At 38.0% G+C, this 25,387-nt stretch overlaps 1 protein-coding gene across 2 annotated transcripts in view; it reads left to right on the top strand.

Moving 5' to 3' along the window:
* The window catches only part of LOC306773744 (rho GTPase-activating protein 6-like), a gene marked incomplete at its 5' end in the record, with an annotated part of 109,008 nt that overhangs the window by 64,904 nt on the left and 18,717 nt on the right, over positions 1–25,387 (top strand). For both annotated transcript variants that reach the window (XM_079263642.1, XM_079263643.1), the window contains 2 exons: positions 20,260–20,419; positions 24,966–25,037. In XM_079263642.1, coding sequence (XP_079119768.1) covers positions 20,260–20,419; positions 24,966–25,037 — 232 coding nt within the window. The remainder of the gene's footprint in view (positions 1–20,259; positions 20,420–24,965; positions 25,038–25,387) is intronic.

Below are 25,387 nucleotides of genomic sequence, written 5' to 3'. Positions count from 1 at the left end.
CCAGGAAGTTACACTTGGTTAACACTTCCTGAACAGAAACAAGAGCGCAGCTTTTCCATGGCTGAAGTGTTTTCTTCCATATTACGTTTACAGTCAATAAATGGCTTATTGATTCATGTAATTTGATGATTTTGTAACTGATGTGATTTGTTTAGATTCAATGTTAATGAATTTTGTTGTTTTCCTTTTAAAGGCAGATTTTTTTATTTTTTTTTTTATAAATGACAGATTTTGGTTGATTTTTACAGATTTTTCTCTCAAAAATACATGAAATTATTAACATAAGAGGAAGAATGTTAAAATTATTCTGGTACCACAGAAAGCTTAAAGTTTCCCTCATTGTCCAAACCTAGTCCAATTTTATTTGTACTAAACTATTAAGGCATTTTTTCTAATGAATTATAATTATTTTTCCTGAACCTAACCAAAGCTAATGCTACCAAAGTAGTAGCATTAGCTTAAAAATCATGAAAAAAGAAAATGTTCCAAACTTCTGCTATGTTTTAAAACATGAGTGTTTTTCTTTTTTGTGGGAATTTATAATAAAAAATTGAGGAACCAAGTTTGGTTCCTTAAAGGAGACAAATAAGACGTCCATTTTTGAACCTGGATGTGTTGTTTCAACCAGAACAAATCTTTGTTTTTCGTTGTTTGCATTCACATAACTGCAAGATAAATAATGTAGCGTTAAAGGCTCATTTATACTCCCTTTAAATACGTAAAGTGATAAATCCGCTGTTTACGCTGGCCTGGTTGCTGGGTAGTACATCCACTAGGGGGCAGTGCAGAGTTTGGCGTTTTCTAGCAAAAAATTTTGATGTCTGTTTCAGACAGGAGCAAACATGGCAGTGGTGGAGGAGATCAGGATAATGTAGATTCTCAGAGAGAGGCATAAGAAGAGGTCTGTGTTAAAGACATTGCATTATTTTCTTCCTTGTTCTCCATTTTGCTGGTTGCACGTCAGGTGTTCTGCGCAACACTGCCCCCACAGTTTCCAGTGGCACTGCTCTCGCTCCTGCTAAGCTAAGTTTTGGTGTGATTTCACAGGTCGTCCTATTCCTGATCTAGAAGAAAAATGGCATCTGACAAGTTCTACAGCAAACAATATATTTTATTATAAAAAGAAACTGAAAAGTAAGAAGTGTTCAGAGATTTCCAAAGAAAAGAAATGTAGTAGTCAGATTAACGGTAGTACACACAGTATGTTGCTAATGATGCTTTTGCATACAAACAAACATTCTTTGGTAACAATCCACAGCATTTTCAAAGAGCTATTTAGACATTTTACAAATGCAGCTGCTATATGGCTGCATGGTATCTGAAAGGCATGCAACATGCAGGGTTGTTGTTGCACAGGGATTTATGGACAAACACTTATATTTTTGCATTTTAGTGCATGCATGCTAGTTCGTTACACAACACCTCGACTGGCTTTGGTATTCAGATTATATTGTTAATATTACAATTTTGCTAAATGTTTGGTTTATGATGCAGCTGTTATCTGACAATGAAGTCCCAGTTTTTGGGACATCTCACCTGTATTTTTATTTATATTTTAAACTGTTCAAATATGTAAAATTAGGAGTATAAAATGCAACAATGGATCAGGGTCAAAACCAAAGATTTACGAGAGCGTTTAATGAAGATGGTGACATGTTCATCTTTCTGTAGCCGAGGGACTGAAATCTGCTTCGTCTCAGTCCAGTCAAACATTCCTGTCCAGTCATGGAAGACTCTCTATTGCACAACTCCAAAGTGAACTAAGGCCCTACGTTTTACTGAAAGAAGGACCCTGGAGGGCAAACGACTGGATATATTTCAGGTCAAAGATAATGTGGAAGACGTTGATCAAACTGACATGTCAGTAAAAACACGAAAACAAACTAAAACTAGTAAAAAAATGCACTTTTAACTCTTGTTCCACACAGTGTAATCTTCCAAACATATGTTTGACTTCATGCGGAGATTGTGCACATGCATTTCTTTACAGCAGCTTGTAAATGTTGCCATGTGCCTCATAAAGCGACCGTGGCTTTGTTTTTACTGTCGTCTTCATCAGGAACATCATCCGGATCCTGAGGAGCAGACCAGCGTTTTATAATCCCTGCCCTTGAGCTACCTCACGGGATTAACAAGCAACCACATGGAAAACTAGACCCTTAAGAAGCCTTCATTCTGAGCCTTCCGTGCTGCTTGGATTGGGTGGAATAAACAAGGAAAACCAAGAAAATGTGCGGGACATTTGTCGACTCACATTCCCACCAGTGGTGTGAAAAATAAATACTTCCTTAATCGGATTGAAATATAATCTTACATCCATTAAAAAACACAAAGACTTGGGTGTAAGTTCCATTTCTTCATGAGAACAAGATGCTGAAAATATGAGAAGAGAAGGACTTGCACTTAACTCCAGTTACCAAACGAGGCGTGCTTTTTTTTAGAAACAGTTCAGAGAGAAGTCAGACGTATCTTAAAAGACAGTTACAACCACACTTCCTGAAAAAAACCAACAACATGAAGTCCGAGATGTTTTAGGTTAGGCGAAGTGGAGGGCTGCTCTCTGGTTGCAAAACTGAAACTCCTACATTGAGACAGTGAGAAATCAAGTTTGTCGTGAAATTTAGCAGAGAAAATTGTCAGCCTCCGGATGGGGGGGGGCTGTTTGGAAGATGGCAGCTGTTACTGAAATGACAGATGACCAAAAGTAGCTTCTTAGCATGACAAGTTAATTTCCCCAATTTGTTCTGTGCTTTCAGGGCATGTCTTTAAACCTCTGGAATACATAACTTTGGGTGTATCCTTGTCCTTTATTGCAACAGTGTGTCTTAACAGCAGGAAGTGAGGTGAAATGAAGTGCGTTGGAGGTATGTGCCCATGCACATTTCTGCTTTCCGGTGGAGTAGGTCGACAGACAGCTGATCGTCAGAGATTTCTTATCAGCCAACAAGGTTGTTTACATTGTGTGCATTAGTGAGCATGAGGATGAAACCTGAGTAACCATGACTAGTCCGCTGGATTTCAGAACACAAGCAAAGCAAAGAAGAAAAAAAAGATGAGGCAGCATGATTGGAATTCCTCTTTTACATCTGACCGGCACATTATGGCGTGTTTGCATCGATTTCACTGCGAATCAATTTTTCTGAACGTTCCCGGATTGATGGATGAACGCTGCTCCCGTTGGAGTGATGTCGGAACTGCCTGTACAAATGTATATTCATGTGTGTGGGAGATCGCGTTCTCACGGTGCCAGCATGACAAGTTGATGGGAACATAATACCCGTGGGGCTACTTACAGAACCATTTGGACTGATTGACGGATAAAATCGGCTCAGACAAGAAAACCGACTCTTTTTCTGTATGCTTTCATTGTCTGTCATTGGAGGCACACAGAATATATTTGGTCAGACACTTTTAATTTATTTTCTTTGCATTGGTTATTCTCAGGGGAAACCATTTGCTTTAAAACTGTTGGTCCATTCATGCTACACTTCTGGTTTCCTTGCTGTCCGTATAGCATGCCACCTCTATAAGATATGGTGACACAATGTAAAAATTTCATTATTTGCAATGTTGTTGATAATTTAAAGCATTTATTTTCATTTTTAAAAAGTGTGAAGACGGTACATAAAATGATCAAATTTCCTTAAGTTTTAACTTTGTTTTGACTGGATAAATATCAAGGATCCACATGCTGTAGGGTTGCGATTAGCAATTAGTTTATGGTAATTACACTTAGTCTGGACATAAATAAACAAAAAGAAACAATTTTCTTGCTTTTATTGTGCATCTAAAACCAAAACATAGACTAAATAAAACCACTGGTGGTAGACGGACGTGAGTTTTGGGGTATCTGCTTATGTTTTTCTTCATTTGGATGTTTTATCCATATGGAAACAGGCCTTTTGCAAACCCCCAAACCACCTATTTTTTCAAACTTAGTTCAAAGTTAAATAAATCTGAAGACGCCACTGCTTCCCTGTTTACAATCGCATTTTTGCTGAACTGATGATGCCATAGTCTCATTACCTTCATGCACAAACCCATCAACAGCTGCCGAAGCAACCAAGCATGATGTGAGTTTCACAGCTAAATCTTCTGCTACAACCATCAACTTTTTAAAATGTGATTTTCCACCAACTTTTTTGCATATTATTTTTAAATATTACACAATTTAATGCACATGCTCCATGTGGCATGTTTATACTGCAGTGTTACACTTCCAGACCTAGCATGCTACGACAGTATTTTACTGTGTACACATTTTTGATTGAAAGGTGATTTTGGAAAACTCTTTTTTATTTTATTTTTTTTTTATTCTTGCTCACATAGTTTTACTCTTTAAATTGTACATAAATTTCAACCTTAACAAGCCCAATGTGTACTTATCGTAGTAAAAGATGTAAAAGCTCCGTCCAAAAAGGGAAGGAAAATATTAAAACTTCTGCCTTCTCCCAACAGATGAATTATTTTGACCAATTGGGAAACTTAATTGTTCAAATGTTTTGCCCTGAAAGGTTTTGCATTTTCAGTACTGTATGTGTTTTCTATCATTTTAAAATATATTTAGCATATTCAAATAATATTCCATGTCAAACAAAAATGCTTTCAACTCCTTTCCCTTAAAACTCCTTTTCATTAATCCCATCCCAACTTCTATCCTGAATATGATTTAGGACTTCTGATCGTACACGTTTCATGCAGATCAGACTCTAGCTTCTAATCTTCAAATGCAGCCTCTAAACTATCATACCTGGACCCTTCTTTCTGACCTTTAATCCTAACCCTCTAGGATTGACAGATCCAACCAATCCAGCCAGACACACTGGGCCTCCTCTACTAAACACATTACACAGCAAAACAAACAACCTTTTTTGTTGGCTTTCGAAACCACGAACAAAACAAAATGGACACCAATTGCTTGGTCACACCATTTAAATGACTGGCAACCTTTTTTGAAGATTTGTATTTTACAGTCTTCCAGTGTTTTAAGGCTTGCATAAGGCCGCAATATTCCAAATGTGAGGTCAAACTTTCCAGATTGCTTCACTGTTTTTGTCAGAGATTTAAAATATGTGCCAAGTTTTCAGGATTATTTTAAAACCAGGCTTAAAACATGACATGAACATCTGCACAGCTGGGAAGGCAGTTACTGAAAATGTTTTTTGTAATTTGTATCTGTTTAGTAGGGCTGTGATGATATGCTTTTGTCCCGGTTCGATTCGATTCTGGGTGCTGATTTGATTTAAATTGCGATTCTCACAATTCTTTGATATTGCTATTTTTTTGTAGATTAAAAACAAAAACAATTTATAAAACAATTTTTTTCCTCATAATTTTTTTTCTTGATTTCAATTGGAAAAAAAAAACACAGTAGCCAAATTATCATTCTTCTGCTATAATGCCCAAGAAGACAAGTAAAAAGATAGAAAAAAAAGACAAATATTTTGCAATGGATTATTTTTATTTATTTGAAAAATAAAATTGATTTTTAAAAAAAAAAAAAAAAAAAAGTCGATTTTAAAATTGTGAAGCAAAATAATCCCTATTTTCAATTTTTCGATTGGATTTTACCACCCCTACTGTTTAGTAAAAAACATCTGCAAGGTGGGATGATGGATTCTGGAGGGAAAACACTTTTTTTTTTGTTTTTGTAGATATTTTTTCTTAATAGTGGAATTCTATTTTCCAAAGATATCGATCAGTAAAGCCTAATTAAAACTATAAGAATGAACACACCATCAACTGGTTTTAACAAAATTAATTTTTTGTCTTTCCACTTCTCCCCTGGCAGTTTTTGCTCGCCTGCACTTGTCATTGGTTCTGTCCTTTTTGGCAGGCGTTAAGTTACTGCTGAGTTGTGACCTAAATTTGAGCCTCATCTCACTCCATAACACACAAAGGCTGAGGAGCTAAATCACAAATCCATGCATGCAGGTCAAGAACTAAACAACGACTGCTCAGACCGTCTCTGATTCCACTGTCACAGTCACATAGTCTCACTTCAAGTGAAGCAATACATTTTTCCCTACTTCTCCCCCTCCACCACCCTTCCCTCATGCACCTACAAACACACACATGCTCAGCTGTAAATACTTTATTTTCCACACTGAATTAGTCATGATTAACCAGCTTGAATAGCTCAGCTGTCGTGTATGGTCACGGAGAAAGGAAGAGGGTTTACTGACTTGTATACAGTTGAGATCACACACATTCTTGGACAGGACTCCATTTGTGTGTGTGTGTTTGGATGTCCTGCAAGGATAGGGAGATAAAATGCTGGCTGACAACACTTTACGTGAAAATAACAATAAAATGCTGATAAAGTTGAAGAGTGCAGACTTTTTGACACCGTCCTCTTCCAGGTTTTGTCCCATATCAGTTAGCTTCTTCACTCCACTTTGCACATCTGTATCAGAGGCAAATACTATTTTATTTAGGTGGTGCACTTTTAAAAAGTGTAATTTAGAAACTTTTACACAGTTTAACCTGCAAGCGCTCATGTAAAATAAAAACAAACACATTATACACTAAAAGACAGGTTAATCCAGTATAGTGAGTCGGTCATTTTGTTGTTTTGCTTGAAACTTCAACTAAAGTGTCAAATTCACCACAGACAATGACGTGCTACATCACAGTGTACACAAAATGTTGTGTTGAGAGGATGTATGCAACGTGAGGATAAATAGATCATCACGCATCATGTCCTGAAGCCAGGAGCTAATGGAGCGCGCTAATGCTAGCTACTGCTAGCTACTGCTAGCTAATGCTAGCTGCTCCTAACACTTACAGCATAATATTGTGATTTTTCTTACCGTTGTTGGCAAAAAATACTCCTTTAATGGCTCAACCAGGAGTAGTTTGTTTCTTATTATGTTTGAGACAAGTTAGTGGAAATGCAGACCCAATTGTTTACCTTTCATTATGTTTTCGTTGTGGCTTTCATTATGTTTTTTTTTTTTTTCCTGTCTTTAAAGCGTTCTTGAGATGGCATTGCCGTGATTTGACGCTATATAAATAAATTTGAATTGATTAATGCTAGCTCCTGCTAGCTCCTGCTAGCTGTTCCTAATGCTTACAACATAATATTGTGACTTTGTTACCCTTGTTGACTAAAAATACGTCTTTAATGGCTAAACCAGAATGTAGTTTGTTTCTTGTTATGTTTGTGACATAAAACTTGAAGAATATGTTCATTAAACATATTTATAACAATTTAGTGGAAATGCAAACCGACTTGTTTACCTTTTTATATATTTATTTACTGTTGTTACTCCCACAATCTTTGACTACAATATTTTTTATTTTGAATGATGATGAATAATACAATAAATATAATAGTAAATGCTTTTGGGGTTGATACAGTGCAAGTTAAAAATGATTGAAAGTGTGTAAAGTTTCTTGTTATCAAATATATTTATCATACATGTCAAGTTCTGGATTTTAATATATGGGACATTTTCTGGCAACCGCGCAAAGTTCTTTCCATGAGGGAAATTAACTTATATGTTTGCTGGTGTGTTGCAGGTTTATTCTTCGCAAGGTTGGGCGGTTTTGTTTCCTCATATTGGTGTATTTTTCTCCCAATATCAAAATACAGGAGATTTACGGGAAAATAAAAGTGTGCGAGGACGACGGGAAATGGAAAAATATGGTAGTTTCTTGGCCAAACGGGATACTTGACAGTTATGATTGATGTCAGTTACACCATGTTTGCAACCAAGAACACAACACATTGTGATGTTTAGCATTTCACATTTAGCAGAAATGCATCTTCACTGTTTGTTTATGCTACTCATTCATTCATTGTTCTAACTGCTTAATCCAATGAAAGGTCGCAGGGAAGATGGAGCCTATCCCAGCAGTCTTTGGGCGAAAGGTAGGGTACACCCTGGACATCTCTCCAGTCCATCACAGGGCCACACAGAGACAAACAACCAATCATACTCACACTCACTCTTATGGGCAATTTAGAGTAACCAATTAACCTAACCTAACTGTACACGGTGGGAGGAAGCCAGAGTACCTGGAAAGAACCCACACATACATGGGGAGAACATGCAAACTCCACACAGAAAGGCCACTGACCAAACCTTGCCCCAGCCAAGGATCGAACCAGCGAGGTCTGTGAGGCCACAGTGCTAACCACCATGCCACCGTGCATCCCTGTTTATGCTACTCATGTAGTAATTATCAATCTACTGCTCATAATTGGGAAGTACCGCTGTATTCGAGTCGTTCTCAAAATGCGGTAGTTTTCCAGCCCTTCCAACTATTCAGACCCTAACAGTGAGGGAGTGAACTTTTCCAATATAGAGTTCATACTGTAGAAACAAAATGACATTAATCTATGAAAATAGGATAAGGACAGGACTGGTAACCAGTCCAGGGTGTACCCTGCGGCTCACCTTGTATTTGCTGGGATATGCTCCAGTCAATCTGCATTGGAGTAGGGTGAATTGAAAAGGATGGATAGGATAGAAACTTAAGGACAAAGCCTCTTCCACCATGAACAAGAGCTAGTAAGCGCAGACTAAATCCACAGACAAAACAGTAGTAGTTTCAAACCCTCACTTATTGATGATGTTTGCATGGATGGACATCTGAACAACACTGTGAAACCAGCCATTGTTTATAGTTTGGCTCTTGGATTGTCCCGAGATTTTGAAATGTCCCAAAATGCTTTCCAAGTAAATTAATGTTTTGCAATGCAAAACAGATGTGTGGGCTAGTTCTTGTGCAATGCCTACCTGCCTAAACCTTTCTATCTAAGTGTAGAATTACAATGCAGTACAAAGCATTTATCCAAAGACACACCAGACTGAGAATCATTTGTCATTATTTGCATTCTTTCGTGAAAAGCCAGAAGAGAGTTTAACATATGCTTCAGGATTTCAAACATCTAATGTCTCCTAAATAACCCAATCTGTCACTGACAGCTGATAGAGGGATACCCTCACAGATTTAGTATGCAGTCTGTGGTTGGTCGGCCATCCTCGGTTACTCTAAGCCAATACCATACACACAAATACCCCCCCGCATTATCTTTCTCCTTTTACTATCATCTGTGGTGTTGATTCAGTGCCTGATTTCCTTTGCTTTTGCAGCTTATGTAACCATTATGCAAGAATTTAGGTCTATAATGTCACGGCTCATTATTACCATAGGTCTGTCATATAATTCTGTATGTACTTTAAAATGTTTGAAGTTTGCCTAAGGCTTTAGATGTTCTTGCCAAGCAATGATTTTGGGGATGGAGGGGGTTGGTGGGGTATTTGGAGCAAGCACTTCAAGTTGCTCATTCTTGTCAGTAAGCCAGCAAGAGCTCATTAAAAGTGAGGGCTGACAAACAACAGTGTGCTGTGAAAGTGTTCCTGTGCTAATTTTTTAATCTTGCATTTTTTACACCTTGTGGTGTCTTATCACAACCAGAAAAACCAGTCATACCACAGAAAACAGCCATTCAAACCACAGTTTTAGATGCAATAATGCGGTATACAAAGCATGATTTTTGAGTGAAATATTCCTAAAAACACACATAAAACTTTCAGAGGGCCTTCACACTCGGACAGTCCAGGGGGCTCGGTGCCTTTGGGCAGGGATTTCGGAAAAGTTTCTCACCTTTGGTTTGGTTTAAGTTCAAAACGCACCTAACTCAAGCAAACTAAACAGCCTGGGCAACATCACTTCAGGTAAAACAACCGTTCGCTTTGGTGCGACACTCCCACAACAGCACATTGCAGGTAGAAATGTCAGATTAAAGCTGATGCAGGCAGGTATTTATGCAGTGCAGGAAGTTGACGGAATATCTTTTCTTTTTCACTCTTTTCTCATTTTTGTAGACATGAGTTCCTTTTTTCTTTTTTGCCGTTATCGTGAAGCTTAGCAGGAGTGTTTCTAAACCTTGTGACGATTGCGAGGAAACTTCTTGCATCCCATTCAGCTCTGCAAGGGAGATATTTTTCTACTGCTGGTTCTGTTATCCAGTAACAGAACACGGCTGGATCCAGAGATGCTGGATGATGGTTTATGCAACATTCTGCCAATCATACTAATAAAACCCCCAAGCAGCAAAATAACGGACTATAAGGAGGTGGTCTAATGGTTCAGTGTGATATAATACTGTCTTTATGATCAAGTTCTGCTTAGAATAAACCTTCACATGGTCTATATTTATTGTGTTGTCATCATTTCCTTTTTTCCATTGTAAGTGATGACAACACAACATTAATCACATTAGATATAAGAATGAATACAGAGAAGTGATGTGATGAAGGCTGGATGGTGCTTTTCATCAATGGGTCAGGTCCAGATTTTAGTATCTCAGCCAGTTGGTTTTGGTCATCGTACTGCATTTGGTTGGGTTTCCATTGGTAAAACTGGACTTTCTGCTGGACTCTGGCCTTGGGATTCCAAATTTTACTGCAGAACATGAGTTTTCTGAACACATGCTGCCGGTTTTTCCTCAAACAATAACCTGCATCGCTTCCCTCTTCTTCCTCGTACGGTATTCCGTTAAACAGATGTTACTTTCTTTTTGTTTGCTAGTTTGTTAGTCTGTTTGTAAGACGAAATGGTTCTTTTATGGCTATTTGTACTCAATATTATATCATGTCAAAATGTTTTGTTGAACTAAATTGAATTAAATCCGTTTGCACAAACATCTACTTGCTACCTGTACATAAAGGAAGTTAGTCAAATCCCGATATGACGGCATGGATGGTGTGATCATTTAATTTATAATCCTAACAGTCTATTTCCGTTGCATACAGTAAACTTCCATCTGCCTGACCTCTTTTACTGGAGGCTTACATGAGAAATCTAACGTTTAGTTGCGTAATTTTTTTTAAAAATGGAAAACCATGATCTATATTCTGTGATCGTTTTCCATCAGGCGGTGTCACATGTCATTGTATGACCTATACATGTACACACATCCACATACACACACTATCCAGGACGACTAACAAGCGAGGGTGGTCAGTAATTACAAGCATATGTGAACTTTGCTGCGGTTCCAGGTCAGTGAAAGCAATGTATTATTATTATTGTATTGTTCTGTATGTGCATGCATGAAGTCAGCCCATAAAAGACAGAAGAAGAAAAAAAAAGGGGAAATATACTTGCGCATTCCTCTAGTTCAGTGTTGTGGCACAAAATCTCTGCTCAGGGGTCATTTAAAACCAGCTGCAGCTCTAAGCGGAGACGAAAACAAACTAAAAGCACAATGTGAAATATTTTGGAGTGTTTGTGTTCACTCCTTCAGTATTTCCACACATCATCCTGAACACAGTAGTTTATGCAGAGGCATCATCTGGGCGTGGAAGAAAACACAGGATTAGATCTCAGAGCTGCTGTTTTGTTTCTGACACAAGATCAAATGCATTAAATCCATAAAGACCCAACCCATGTAAAACAGTTTAGATAAGTCCAATTTTTTAATTTGAGGTCTGTTTATTCCTTTAATAAAATGTAAAATAAAAAGAAACCTAATTGTTTTTAGGGATATTTACCATTTATTACCATTTGATTTCTCAAAATCTAATAAATAAAGTAAAGTAATGCCAAATGTCTCAGAACCTGTATGCATCATAAATGTCATGCTGGGTTCCTATGAGATTTGGCACCTTTTTAACTTAAAGTACACAAAGTCAGAGTCAGTAAAATGATTTAAAAAGCAGAAATTAGAATAAAAAACAAGCCTTAGTCATCGTGTCATCTTCACCGTTTCCATTCATTGTCACGTTGTTTAGAAATGAATCGCCGTCATCAGCTACTTTTCCCCAGAAATGACAGACTTCTGACTTTTAGTACGAAAACATAGCTAATAACCCAGAAGAGGAAATGAGCTACTTAACATAAAGGTTGTGCGCTTGCACTCGGGTCTTGCAAGATTTTCATTCTGTTAATTTGTCAAACCAGTGGATTAAAAGCTTTGGAACACATGGCAGAAAATTCCTTCATGTTTTCGTTTACTGTTGTGGTGCTAATGTAGGTAAGAAAGTTGTGCTTGATGGATTGAAAATATGCAAATTTTTGCACAAAGATGACAAAGTTTCCTAAAGTAAAGGAAAATAAACTTTATTCCTGGTTGTTACAAAAAAGTGATGTAGTAAAATATCTGTGATATAAAATAAAGGTATTCTACAATTATCCTTTCCCAGTCTGGTGTGAAACCAGGTTTCACATTTCCTGAAGGCATTGATGAGTCCTGCCCAGAATATTTAGCCCACTACAGATTGATATAAAAGTTTTACCTCATACAAACCAAACCTTTTATCATGATTGATATTTGCATCGCTGAAAAAGCTGAAATCGACTGATTGTTCTGTAATTTTTTTTAATTCTCTGGTTCAGAATGATTTGCTTCATTATTGATGACTGCCATGTTTTACAACAAAGTGATTTTTTTTAATGGAAATATAATCCTTATAGTGTAATCAAATACTTTTATTTTTTTACTTTTATGTTTTTTCACATATTGGTTTGATATATTTCCCACCATAATGTTCTGAAATCTCATATTTGTGAGCAGTAATACACTTATGTACACACACAAAAGTAATAAAATAATAAAGTTTTTATTTTTTATGATGTAATGACACGATTTGCTTATTTTTGGGTCATATTTTAGCTTGGTGCTGTCTGTAAGGCAGTGATGACTGAAATGACCCATAGAAAACTGTCACTGAAAGCCGTTTAGAAGTAAATACCGTATTTTTCCTCATGTGCATTTAATTATGACGATATAACTTTCAGGACATGTATGTTTAACACACTATATCAGTAAAACCTTTCACATGCTGTCAGCTGTGTTCAGTCATGGTCACGCAGTCTGATGATTTCCTCCGTGCATCATAGCAACAAGTGTCCAACTGCTTATGAGTGTATCTCCTCCAAGTGCGTTACCATAGAAATATTTTTCTCACTTCCTGGCTCTTTTGATTTCTGTATGTATATGTTGCCATGGAAACTTTTCTTTTTTTTTTTTGTTGCGCCACTTGTCCCCTTGTCTGAAATAGAACTGGAAACCACATGCTGTGCTTGCCCTGTACATTATGTCCAGATGGCATTAGTCATCTAACTGCATGGTGCGCGCGCACTCGGCACAGTCATTAATCTTTCCAATGAAACGTCTGTCAGATGTGAGCATGAAATAACAGCAACAATGACAACTTAATATGTGCTGAAATCAAGCCTTTTGTGGAAGATTTATATAAGGGCATTAGATAATATTCTACATTGTTCTTGTGCTCTAAAGAAAGTCTGGTGGAAACATAAATTGATGACCATTTGTTACCATTTCTATTGTTTTGTTTTTTTTTGTTTTGCTCTAAAAATTTGTACATTTTTTACAGTGTATTAGTTCTTATTAGGAACTTTAAAGTTGCAAGAACTTTTTTTTTTAATTATACAAGTAGTTATACTTATATATTCCTACAAAGACCATCAGTTTGTGGCTCAACAACCACAGAAATAATAAACTCCTTGACTGTAGCGGTAGCTGAAGGGCAGATTTGTTTTTGCAGCGCCGAGACAAACAGTACGTCTACAAATCACTGGGATTTCTGAGGTAATGAATGCTTCCAGAGTCGTTCTGTGTGATGGTCTACCGTCGTTTCACATTTCCAGAATAAGTGGTGTGTAAATGAACGAATGAATGTTTTAAATTCAATTATATGTGGTTCAGCAACATGATCAAATTAACTTTATTGGGTCTGAGTTTAATGTTGGGAAATTGGTTATGATGTTATCATGTGTGTTTTCCAGCTCCACCGATGCCGTCAGAGACAAACTACCCTGTACTCTGTATAATGTGTATATAATCGCGTCTGGCCATCATTATGACAAGAGTGAGAAAATTGAACTCTTTACTAGTTGAGCTACCAAGTATGTATTTCTGGATTGGGTTATTAAAATCATGAACACAAAATTACTCTACAAGGTACAAAATGACCCTTTTCGGTGTCATTTACTTCCAGTTTAAAAATAATAATAATAATGATAATAATAACAATAATAATAATAATACAAAACAGAGGAATTACTGTAACTTTTTAACAATGTGTATTCAAAATGTGGTGTTTTATCTGACTAACCCTCTTAAACACACAATTTGATCAGATTTTGAATCAATGTCACAAAATCTGTGATTAAATTACAGATGAAAGAAATATTTTTGAGAAAAAGTATCTACTTTATAATCTGTTTGGTGTGTTTGGTCTGAGCATGTTTTGCTACATGCGCTAGCATGAGCGAGCTTGGAGTAGAAAAGGTTGGACTGGAGTTAGATGGTTCTCGCTACACCCCCAAAACCAGCTGGTCTGAAAAGAAGTGCAAAATCTCAAAAGAAAGGAGCTGATTTATCATCCTCAGGATGACAAATCCTTCAGGGAAATGTTTCAACATTTAAAAAAAAAAAAAAGAGCAAAATGAGCCTGTTGGTAATCTTCAGAAATCAGAACATTTCAGTCACTGGATCTGATGTGTGATCCTGAAATGCAAAAAATACAAATAGAATGTTAATTACAAAATAAATATATTACTATAGAAAAAAACATTCTTCACAGTATTACATCCATAGATGTAAAAGAATAAAATAAATAATTTTTACATTTATACATTACAGGGGGAAATATGTGTTGCGTGTTGGGGAGTAACGTCAGTGTGTAAATCTGATTTCTTTTTAATAAATAACTGCTGTTAGCTGAGAAAATACATCATATTATGCTGTTTACATGGTTACTTCAATATTTTGATGACTCCAAGACCTTGAGTTTGGAGTTTTAGTGTTTCCCTGAAACAACACGCTTCATCCAAACAAAAAGGTTCTCCAACAACTTGTTCTGCCTGTTAATGAGCCATTGGTTTGGGTCAGGTGTGTTGCAGCAGGGAAACACTTAAACCTGCAGGACCGGTGTTGGTGACCTCTGCACTAGGGCTGCTTGATTATGACAAAAATTATAATCACAATTATTTTGACTGAAATTGAGATCCCCTGCGATGGACTGGCGAGCTGTCCAGGGTGTACCCTGCCTTTTCGCCCAAAGACTGCTGGGATAGGCTCCAGCTTCCCCGCGACCCTGAATTGGATTAAGCGGTTAGGAAAATAAATGAATGAATAAATGACTAAAATTGAGATCTCGATTATTTAACACAACTATCCAGTATTTTTAAACAACGCTGCGCGTCGTGGTGTTCTAGACTCCGTGTCGTGCATTATAACCGTCTAATGTATGGTTCCGAGTTGTTTAATCCGCTTTACCGCTTATATAGGAACTATTTTACGTTGGCTTGGATGTACGTTTTATACCAAACAACTGCTGTTAGGCTGCAGCGTGTTTCTCTCATTCACCTGTTAAAAGACAGCTGATCTAAACCAGCTGGTTAACATGTTGCTATGGTAACGCCCCGTAATGGAGGGATATTACAGTGTTTAACTGGCCGAACTATGTATAGGAAAATAATGCAGCCAGTTGTCACTGACAATGGTATAAACTAGGGCTGTGACGACATGCTTTTGTCCTGATACGGTTCGATTCCGATTTTTTGGGTGCCGATTCGATTCAAATTACAATTCTCACAATTCTTTGATATTGCTAAACTTTGTAGATTACAAGCAAAAAAAATGTAAAAAACTTTTGTTTTTGATCGTCATTTTTCTTTATTTCAATTGGGAAAAACTACACAGTAGCCAGACAATCATTCTGCTGACAAATTGCTAGATTTGTTGCTTTTAACAAAAATAGTCGTCAGATTTAGCGAGAAAGTCGCCAAGTTGGCAACAGTGTCTGAATGAAAGCAAAGCGGCTGTGGGAGGAGTTTACAGCACAGCGCTGCAACGCCAGAGACGCTCGATTAGCAGCTGAAGACAGCAGGAGAGGAAACTGCAGAGAGAAAAATAATCACACCCTTTCATTTTTATCATCGTTGGAAACACAGATCGTAGTTAAGATTAAAATCCGATTAATCGCCCGGCCTTACTCGGCTCTAGAAGTTGTATGTTTGGTTGGGAAAAAAAAAATACAAAATGAGATTCCATGATAAATATAAGGGCTGTGACGATACGCTTTTGTCCCGATTCAATTCGATTCCGATTTTTTTGGGTGCCGATTCGATTTAAATTGCGATTCTCACAATTCTACAATACTGCTGATTTTTGTAGATTAAAAACAAAAAAAATTTTATAAAACTTTTTTTTTTTTGCTCGTCATTTTTCTTCATTTCAATTAGGAAAACACAACACAGTGGTCAGACCATCATTTTGCTGCTATAATGCCCAAGAACACAAGTAAAAAGTTCAATAAATACAGTAAAAATGACAAAAAATTTATAGTGCAATAATTTCATTAAAAAAAAAAAAAAAAAAAGATTTTCAACAAAAAAATTGATTTTAAAATTGTGAAAAAAAAAATCCCGATTTCCGATTTTTTTAATTATATTTTCCCACCCCTAATAAATATGATTACTAGACATTATTTGCAGATTGAATGCGTGTTTTTAATTCGACCGCATTCATTTTATCCACAACAAATCCAACAGAAGCCCTGTTATTTGGCAGGTTAATCATGCTGGGTGACTTTGCTGCATGTCGGTCTGTAAATTTTTTATGTCCCTGCAGGTAGACATTTGCTTTATTGTTGCCAGAGTCCAGCAGTGATACTCGGATTTAGACCCCCTCCTTCTCTTACTGTCAGCATTCCTTGGGTTTCATAGAAGCTCATCCATCCCCGCCAGACATCCTGCTGGTAAGAAGCAGCTCGAGGAAGGAGAGGCCTCCCGTTTGACTTTTCCAACTGGTTGCTGCAGACGTGAGGGTGCGTACAGGCATGTCTATCTGTGTGCCCCATCAAGCTGTGAGAGGGGTCATGCGGGAGAGAAAAGGGTTTCCTCAGTCGGCGATAAGGAATGGCGTGTAAACACAACAGCACAAAGAACAGCTGTGGTGGATGAAACGCTTCGACTGACCGGTTCATTCATTAGCACACACACTCAGGTGGTTCTACAAGTTACGTTTATGTTAATGATGGCCGGATGACTGCTCTGTTGCCTCTGAGAGCCCAATTTGACATGGTTGCCCAGAGCATACGGCAGAACAAGAAATTCCACATAAACGCAGGGCGTGTTGGTAAGCCCTCTGTCTGAATAAGGCATTAAATAAATTGCAGCAGCGTCTTTTGCTTTTTCTCTCCCTCGACTTGACCTCAGCAGACACAGAGGAATGCATGACCAGAGATTTAGATGACTCAAATGTTCATCAAAGCCAAAGCTGTCTCGAGGTTTCCAGCTATTCATTACTATTCACTTCGGTTCAGGCTCACCTTGATCGCAGGCAAAGCCAGAGCTGGGAAGCAGATCTGAGTGGGAGGGTCGTTTCTGTCGTTTCTGTACCCTCCAACCCTCTAGCAGAGAAACACTTCCCCTCTTCTCATGTGTCCTACATGATTGCTTGTATTTTACTGCTGCGCATGTTTGAGATCCATCAAGAAGATGAGATCCATTAGAAGATGCCCTTTGTTGAGATTTGTTCCGACATTTTGTTTATCATGGACATGCATTTCCACATATAGAAGGGAAATGTTAATCATATTTCCTGTTTGTAAAAGCAAACAAAAAACTCTATTGTCATGGAAATTTCCAAAAAAAAATGGACCTTTTCCATGACTGAAGTTTGAGCTCTATGAAAAAAGGACCAGGATATTTTTTAAAACATGGATAAAGGTTGAGTATGAATAAATGCATCCATGCTTACATGTGCCTTCTCCTCTGAACTGGTCGTGGCAGATGGCCGCCATTCCCAGGTCTGGTTCTGCAGGTATTTTTCCTTCATGCTAAAATGGAAATTTCCCTCTCCACGGTTGCCTATCATCCTGTGCAGACTCAGGATGGGGGACTGAATCGAGATCTAGAGACAATGCAATCTGTTATTTTAATGAATTGGGTTATATGAACCTAATCTATGCAGTTTTTTTTAACCTGTTAACCAGCGGGGCTCGCCCATGGGCTGTTAAACAGATCCAGTACATATATATATTATATCAGAAAAGCATTGATACCTTCATTGATACCGTAGCATAGCATCAATATCGTATTTTAATACGACTGACAGACCGACAATAGTATTGAAGTATGAAACGTCTAACAGATTGTGTAGGCTACTACAGATATTTTTATGTACATGGTATTTAAACTTAAAAACACATAAAAGCAGCCCGGGGCGGAGCCCCGCTGGTTAAGGGGTTAATTTTTCCCCTTACTGACTGAAACTAATGGTGACATACAGAAGGAACAAGTTTTTAATCTGTAGATGGGATAAGGATAGAACAGTTTGCAATTTAACGCCATCGTTCCTTCTGTATAAGCGTTTTAAAACTTTATTACAACTGTCCAATTTTTCTTATGTGACAGTTTTATATGCTACACTTCATAAAGGAAAATGTAGCCTTTTTGCCACTAATAGAACTAATGGTTCTATTCTAATTGCTCAAGTACACCTCAAGTACACGGAGTTGTCATTGAAAGGCAACCCTATTTATTTATTTATTTTTATTTATTTATTTGATAGGGACAAGTATGCTTCATATATGATGTCACATACTACAGCATTTTAGCCAAGGCTTATTTGTCAACGCCCGTCCCTAGTGGAGCTTTTACTCTATACAGACATGACTAAAAATATACACAATGCAAAAAATAAAAAGTATACATAGATGCATATACATTCATACACACTCACACAAAGACATATATACATCCATCAAAATTTAAAACTAAGGCAACAATATATTTGGCCTATGATATATTTCAATGTAAGAATTGGCACAAATATGAGAGGACAATAAAAGATATCAAGGCAACGGTACGCCTGCTTTTTGTAAGACTCAAAGTAAAGGAAGAGAGCTTGAGAAAGCCACTAGATGAAACACTTTGGAAATGTACAGGAGAGTTTGGTGTGCTTTCTTAGAGAAAATTTCACTCTTGACTAATCTAGTGTCATCCACAGTTGTTCTGTAGGCATCATATTTTTTTAGATCTAGTTCTAGACTTTCTTCTTAAGACATTCATATATCAAAAATTATTTATCTCTCTTATTGAATTTGTTCGGCTTTATTATATATACATTATATTTCACTCTATGGTTCATGGAGTCACCACTGCAGAGATGGGTTGGTAGCGTCCTTCAATGACCTATTGGGTAGTGGTGGGCACCATGGCCTGCCATGGACTGGGTGGGTCTGGCAGTGGTGGCCTCTGTGGTTATGATACGTGTCCTGGCGTGGATAGATCCCCAAGATATCACTTCCTCATAGTCCACTAAGCCTGGTGTTGGAGTCTAATGTTTGTTCAATAAGATTAATTTAATATCCATAAACAATCAACTCATCTAGTCAGAAACTGCATGAAGGCCAATGTTCAGGTACCTTCAGGAGAAATTTGGGAAGTTTGTCTTTCAAGAAAGGAAGAGAGGAAAGAAATATAGAAAGGAAAAGCAAGAGGGAGCAAATATAGAACTTGAGCCAGGACCGTACTGACCTTTTCTGGCTGGAGAGAGCTCTGAGACAAGACAGGGTGCAACACCAATGTTGGATTAGCCTTCGTTAAAGACACATTACAGAACTTTTGCCATTTTCCCCCCATCACGCACCCCTATCTACAGCTAATTTGGCACCCATCTTGCACCCTACTAGACCTATTAGCTCTCTCCAGCCAGCAAAATACAATCTTTGCTGAATCAGCGATGCTTTTTATTCAAAACAGCCACTTCCTAATTATACCGTGAAGCAAAGCGTTGCTGAAATGTCTAGTCCCGGGAGTAAAAGTTGTATCATGAAATATATATATATATATATATATATATATATATATATATATATATATATATATATATATATATATATATATTAGTATAGCATCGGTTTCTCAGCTTCGGGGCAGCTTCGGGGCAGCTTGGTAGCAGCGGCTCCAGAAATGAACATGATAGATACCACTGTGCCATCGAACAAGTCAGGGATGCTGAGTTTTAAGGTAAAAAATTTACTTTAAGTCTGTCAAAGTTCAGTCATGATACGTTAATTATATTCATTTTTGCCAATGATAATGTCAAACAATTCAAGGTTCAGTTTATTGTTTGAAAAACTTCAATGTAAATTTCCTTACAGAACATGAAAATGCAATATACTGTATATCCCAGCAAGCTGGTCCCAGATCTCGTATTCTTATCTTGCTCTTTGTTTTAACTCTGGCCCTGCTTTTCCTTCTCAGGGTGATTTCACCTGGAGCAGCCTGTCGGGGCGGAGTGTTCGCCTGATGCCAGTCGCCATCCAGAGCCTGTCAGAGCTGGAGAGGGCCAGGCTGCAGGAAGTGGCCTACACCCGTTTACTCCAGGACTATGACCTTGGATGTCAGATAACGATGCCAAAAGGTGAGACCATGTGTGGTTTTCACTCAAACTTTAGACACGACTTGTACAATGTTACATAAAGTTTTTGTAGGGTGGGATGTACAGGTCAACTGGACATTTCTGTGACTATTTATTGTCATTGAGTCCGAAACCGGTACATTGCATAAATTGCTCAATTTATACACTTAACGTAAGTTTACTGAGGAAACTTTCAAGTGTCCCATAAAGTAAAGCCACCACCGGAGCCTCTAACCACATCCTTAGACATACTTTAAGGGAAGTCATGTATGGCCGATGTTTAGGAAAGTTTTGACAACACATGAATTTAGATGTAAACCACACTTCACAGAGGAATCGGGTGCTTCCTGTTTGACATGGTATCTTTTGACCCTCCTCATAATGACACGCGACTCCCTTTCCGCTGTAGCTGAGGCTGGGTGTGTAGTCACTCTACTCGCAATCAAGTACACAAAAAGTCCTCTGTTATGAAAAATATCTTGCAGGTCAATACGTTTTTTTTTTCCTCTTACACAGCAAGTGGTTAAGTGGATAGGTTTTTGGAAAACAACAAAATTAGACCATTTAATCCAGTTGCATGCAAGGACAGAGGAGTTCAGTCAAACTGCAAGTGCCCAGTGGTTTTCCACTCAGTGTTTCCACTCAAAGTAGTCAATTTATAGCTTTCACAAAGTAGGCAAGTAGGAGCAAAGTGTACTAAATAATATGTCTCTTAATTACAGGATATTAAAAGTGAGTATTAACTGTTTCATACAATGTCGGCAATCTGCTTGCAGAGACCGACTTTAACCAAGCAGGCTTCAAATACATTTAACTCTGCATTTCCCATTAGGCAGATCATTAGTATGTTTTATTAAAGTACCCATGATGTCTGAATAGCTCTTGTATTTTTAAGGCCAACGTACTTTAAAATCCAGCTCAATAAATGGCCAATCAGAGTGAATTATGAGACAGCTGCTCATTCTTTAGTGGGATGCAAAGCAAAGCAAAGGGAAGTCATTTTGCAAATGTGTTTAAATGTTATGTATGAATACCCAGACATAGCAAAAGTAGCACTACTACTGGTTGGATTGTTGACTAGTTCCCATGCATGACCAGCAAAAGTAACAAGAGGAAGCCATGCTGTATTTAGACCACTGCTGTCTATCACTTCTTTTTTTTGTGTGTTTTTCTGAGAATATGCAATATAATGAAGTCCTTCACAATTGTCATGTTTGTTGTAAATGTTATTGAACATAGACTAAGTGCAGTACCACCAAACCAACGCCAGGCACCAGTTCCAAAACATCTCTGGCTCCTGTAAAAATGCAATGTCGTTTCCTTTTTTTCACAGCTCATTATGCTTTACTTATTTATATTTATGACCTTTTCATCAGTTTTTGGTTAGTCTTTTAGAATATTTTATGGGTACCCCATAGTCTGGTTTTAAAGCATTCTTTCTGAAAAGTAACAAAAAAGAAATGCAAAGATGTTTTTATCTGCTGGTTTGGTGCAATTCAAGTAGAGTGTGTTGCATCTTTTTATGGCATAGAATTAAAAAAATAAACATGAAGAAAACGCCAACAAGTTTGGAAGTTGTTTTTTTTTTAAAAAAACAAAAAAAAAACCCTATATCTTGACTTAAATGAAACCTGTTTTTTCTTCAGCCAGTCATTTCTGCCTTTTGTCCAGTTATTCTCACTTCTGGCTCCAGAAAGATGAGCATTGCAGCAACTATGCCTTGAACTTGAGTCTTAAAAATTCACTTCACAATCCAATAAGTACCCATTCAGTAAAGTACTGAAAGTACTAGGGTTGATTTCCTTTTTATCTCCAGCCTTTTGTTTGGTTTGTGACCAGGTCTGTTAATATTTGTACATCACATCAATCAGGCTTAAAGAATAGTATACCAGTGGTAAAACATTTGGTTATGATTTAACAGCCCAAGAACTATGTCGAGTCATTGTTGGATGTAAACTCCACTGGTTTGGATACATTGATGAACTTTGGGAGCATTTTGGTTTACAATCTGTGATTCTGTCAAAGTTTTAACCATCTCTTAGACCGTTGCAATCTTCTCTTTGGTTCCCAATTTTTGCAATTATGTGAATCTGAAGTAGTAAAAAGCACTTTGTGGTAAAGAAAAAGGATTAAACTTCCTTTAATTCCATTTTCTTAAAATTGCTTCTTATTACTTGACAGTCAGTCCATGTTCACATCTGATGCACATCAAGTACAGTGTGGGTAGTGTTTGTACTGCAGTGTATAGCAGTGGAGTGGGTGCCATAGCAGCAGTGTAGTGCAGCCAATGGATTATCCAGGGCCTTGCATTCCACCTGAAGGTTAAAGCTCTCCCCACCATGATTTAATACATACTTGTCTGTGTTGCTTATGAATTCCAGAGGCCCTGATGGCCGCCATGTGCAAGCAAGAGAAATATTTCAAATGTGTAAGAGTGTGTATGCATGTGTTCATGCTCTTTCAGTTGCACTAATGCGTGTTTTTCAGTACCACGATTTTTAAAAAGTATTTATCCGAGCGTAAAGGGTCAGGTTTCTGGCCTTTCTTTAAGAGTGAAAAGTAGATGAAAGTAAGACAGGGTTTAGAGAGGTAAGGGGGGATGGGGGGAGGTTAAGATGGGATAGAACTGAGCAAAGGTTCATAAAATGGTGTCACAAACTGGTCTGGTGTTGAACTGGGGAGTGTGAAGGTTTGGGGGGATTTCCGCACGGCTTTGGGAGCCATCTGTCAAAAATCCAAACCATTTCCTATCCCTGCTTCTCCCTTTCCTCTCTCTCTCTCTCCCTCACTTTCCATGGCAACATCTGCTTTTCTTTCTCCTTCTATCTCCTCCCTCACCTTCCCCGTTTCTCCTCCTATTTGTCTCTTGCACCCCCAAAGACTTTTACCTCCTGTCCTTTTCGAAAAGTAAGATTTTTATCACTTGTAGACAAAAGGTGTCAAAATTGACTGTTCAATGGAAGCAATCAGAAAATAACTGCAGAACAGCAGAGCTTGAAGCTGAACCTGCTTGCTGACGTAAGCTGTTAACACGAAAGCAAAGCATGTTGTGGGAGCTGGATAAAATTTCTTCGGCCCCACTGGTGACTCATTCGATGTGAGCCAACGGGAACATCTGGGGTTCAAACTGAGGTTGCAAAATGATTTAAGGCAAACACATAAGTCCAAAAAAAAAAAGCGTTGCGTACAAGAGCTGGTTTTTGATACTGAAGAAACAAATAGCCTAATGACAAAATGATAACATGAGGAGCTGCTTAGGTCTCTGCAAGCTGAGATCCTGGCCCAAAACGAGAATTCCAGGACTTGAAAGTTGCGTGTGCCACAATTTTCAGAGTTTCCTGATTGGTAATCAGCAGATCCAAGAGTCATTCATCATGCTGGGAGCTGACAAAGTGGCTTTCTCTCCTGTGCGCACAAATGCACTCGTGATTGCAAGAACTCAGCTGTTTTCTTTGTGGAATTTCTTAAGCACAGGTGTTTTTGCACAAGTCTGTCCAAGTGGTGCTTTACATTTGTTTTTGTCACCTTTAATCAGTTTGATAGAACAATTTAACCATGTATGGCTTTCTGAAGATGTAACAGGTGCAATGCATAGTGAACAGTTAGATTACTCATCGGCTGCCAAGCATTGTTGGAGCAGAGAGCCCAGTGTGTTTTGGAGCATTTGGCTCATCTTTTGGGACTGTGGAATGTGGGGGGCCAATTTGGTCGGGGGCTTGCTTTGGGGCGTCTACGGTGTGCAAAGTCGGAGTTCAGTCTGTTTCAGTTCATTTTGCCATTTGCAGTATATAAAACCACATTGTGAAGCAGTAGTCAGAGCACATCTTACAAAACATAAAATATACGTTGAGCCATGATAACTAAATAATGATGAGGTGCACCCTGCGATGGACTGGCAACCTGTCCAGGATGTACCCCGCCTCTCACCCAAAGACTGTTAGGAAAAGCTCCAGTTCCCCCGCGACCCATAATTGGACTAAGCAGTCTGGATGATTAATGAATGAATGAATGAGGTGCATATTTGAGGCTTTCTCAAAGAGTATTGTTTAAAATCACAACTGCTTGTAAACAAATAAAATAAAATTGTGTGATGAGATGTAGTAAAGATCTAGTACATTTAATAGTGCAATGTTGTTCACCTGAGGGCAGTACCTCAAACATTTTGGTAGCAGGGTGGCCAAAGGGATCGCCAATGATCTCTGAAAATCTTTTTAAAAGTCTGGATTCATAAATGTCCTTCAGAATTGGTAGGTTTTGTGAATGTTGTCAGAACATGTTGGATGCACGCGAGGTAAGTGCTCATGGATGTCCGAATGACCAAATCGGCTTTCCGTATTCAACAAACCGCAAAAGACGTCTTTAGCTGCCAATGAGTTAACAATAACAATGAGTAAATGCCTGGCCACAAGAGATTTGACAGGGAACTATCCTCCTGTCAGTTCACCTCTGCATTCCCGACATAAGCTTATTAGATATATTAAGCCTGATGCAGATGTAGAAGTTCGGGGACCATAATAATTAACTACATTTTTTTTCTCCTCTGGCACAGATGGACAGAAGAGGAAGAAGTCACTGAGAAGGAAGCTGGACTCCTTAGCAAAAGAGAAGAGTAAGGACAAAGGTATGCCAAAGCTCTTTTGATAATCCATCAGAAATTTAATTTCAGCCTTTTTCATTATGAGACAGAAGAGCTAGTTTGTGTTCTCCACCTCTTGCTCAGGGGAGCAGTGGGTTCTAAAAATAGTGTCCATTTACTGCCTCCAGCAGCTTCTATTTAGTGTAAATGGTGGGACTTGTCTGGAAAAGGTGAAATGATTTAAGCCAAGACTAAACAGGAACAGCATTTAAAAAAAGTGAAGGCTTGTCTCATGTTGTGTTTATACAAAATACTTCTACTTAGAGTCATGTAGAAAATAAACCCTATTTCTATTCTAGTTGAATGGGAAAAAATAACATCAACTGGTTTTTTAC

The sequence above is a fragment of the Telmatherina bonti genome (assembly GCF_933228915.1).
Source record: "Telmatherina bonti genome assembly, chromosome: 24".
Classification (NCBI taxonomy): Eukaryota; Metazoa; Chordata; class Actinopteri; order Atheriniformes; family Telmatherinidae; genus Telmatherina; species Telmatherina bonti.
The sequence above is the reverse complement of the archived record's forward strand: the minus strand, read 5'-3'. Positions and strand labels throughout refer to the sequence as shown.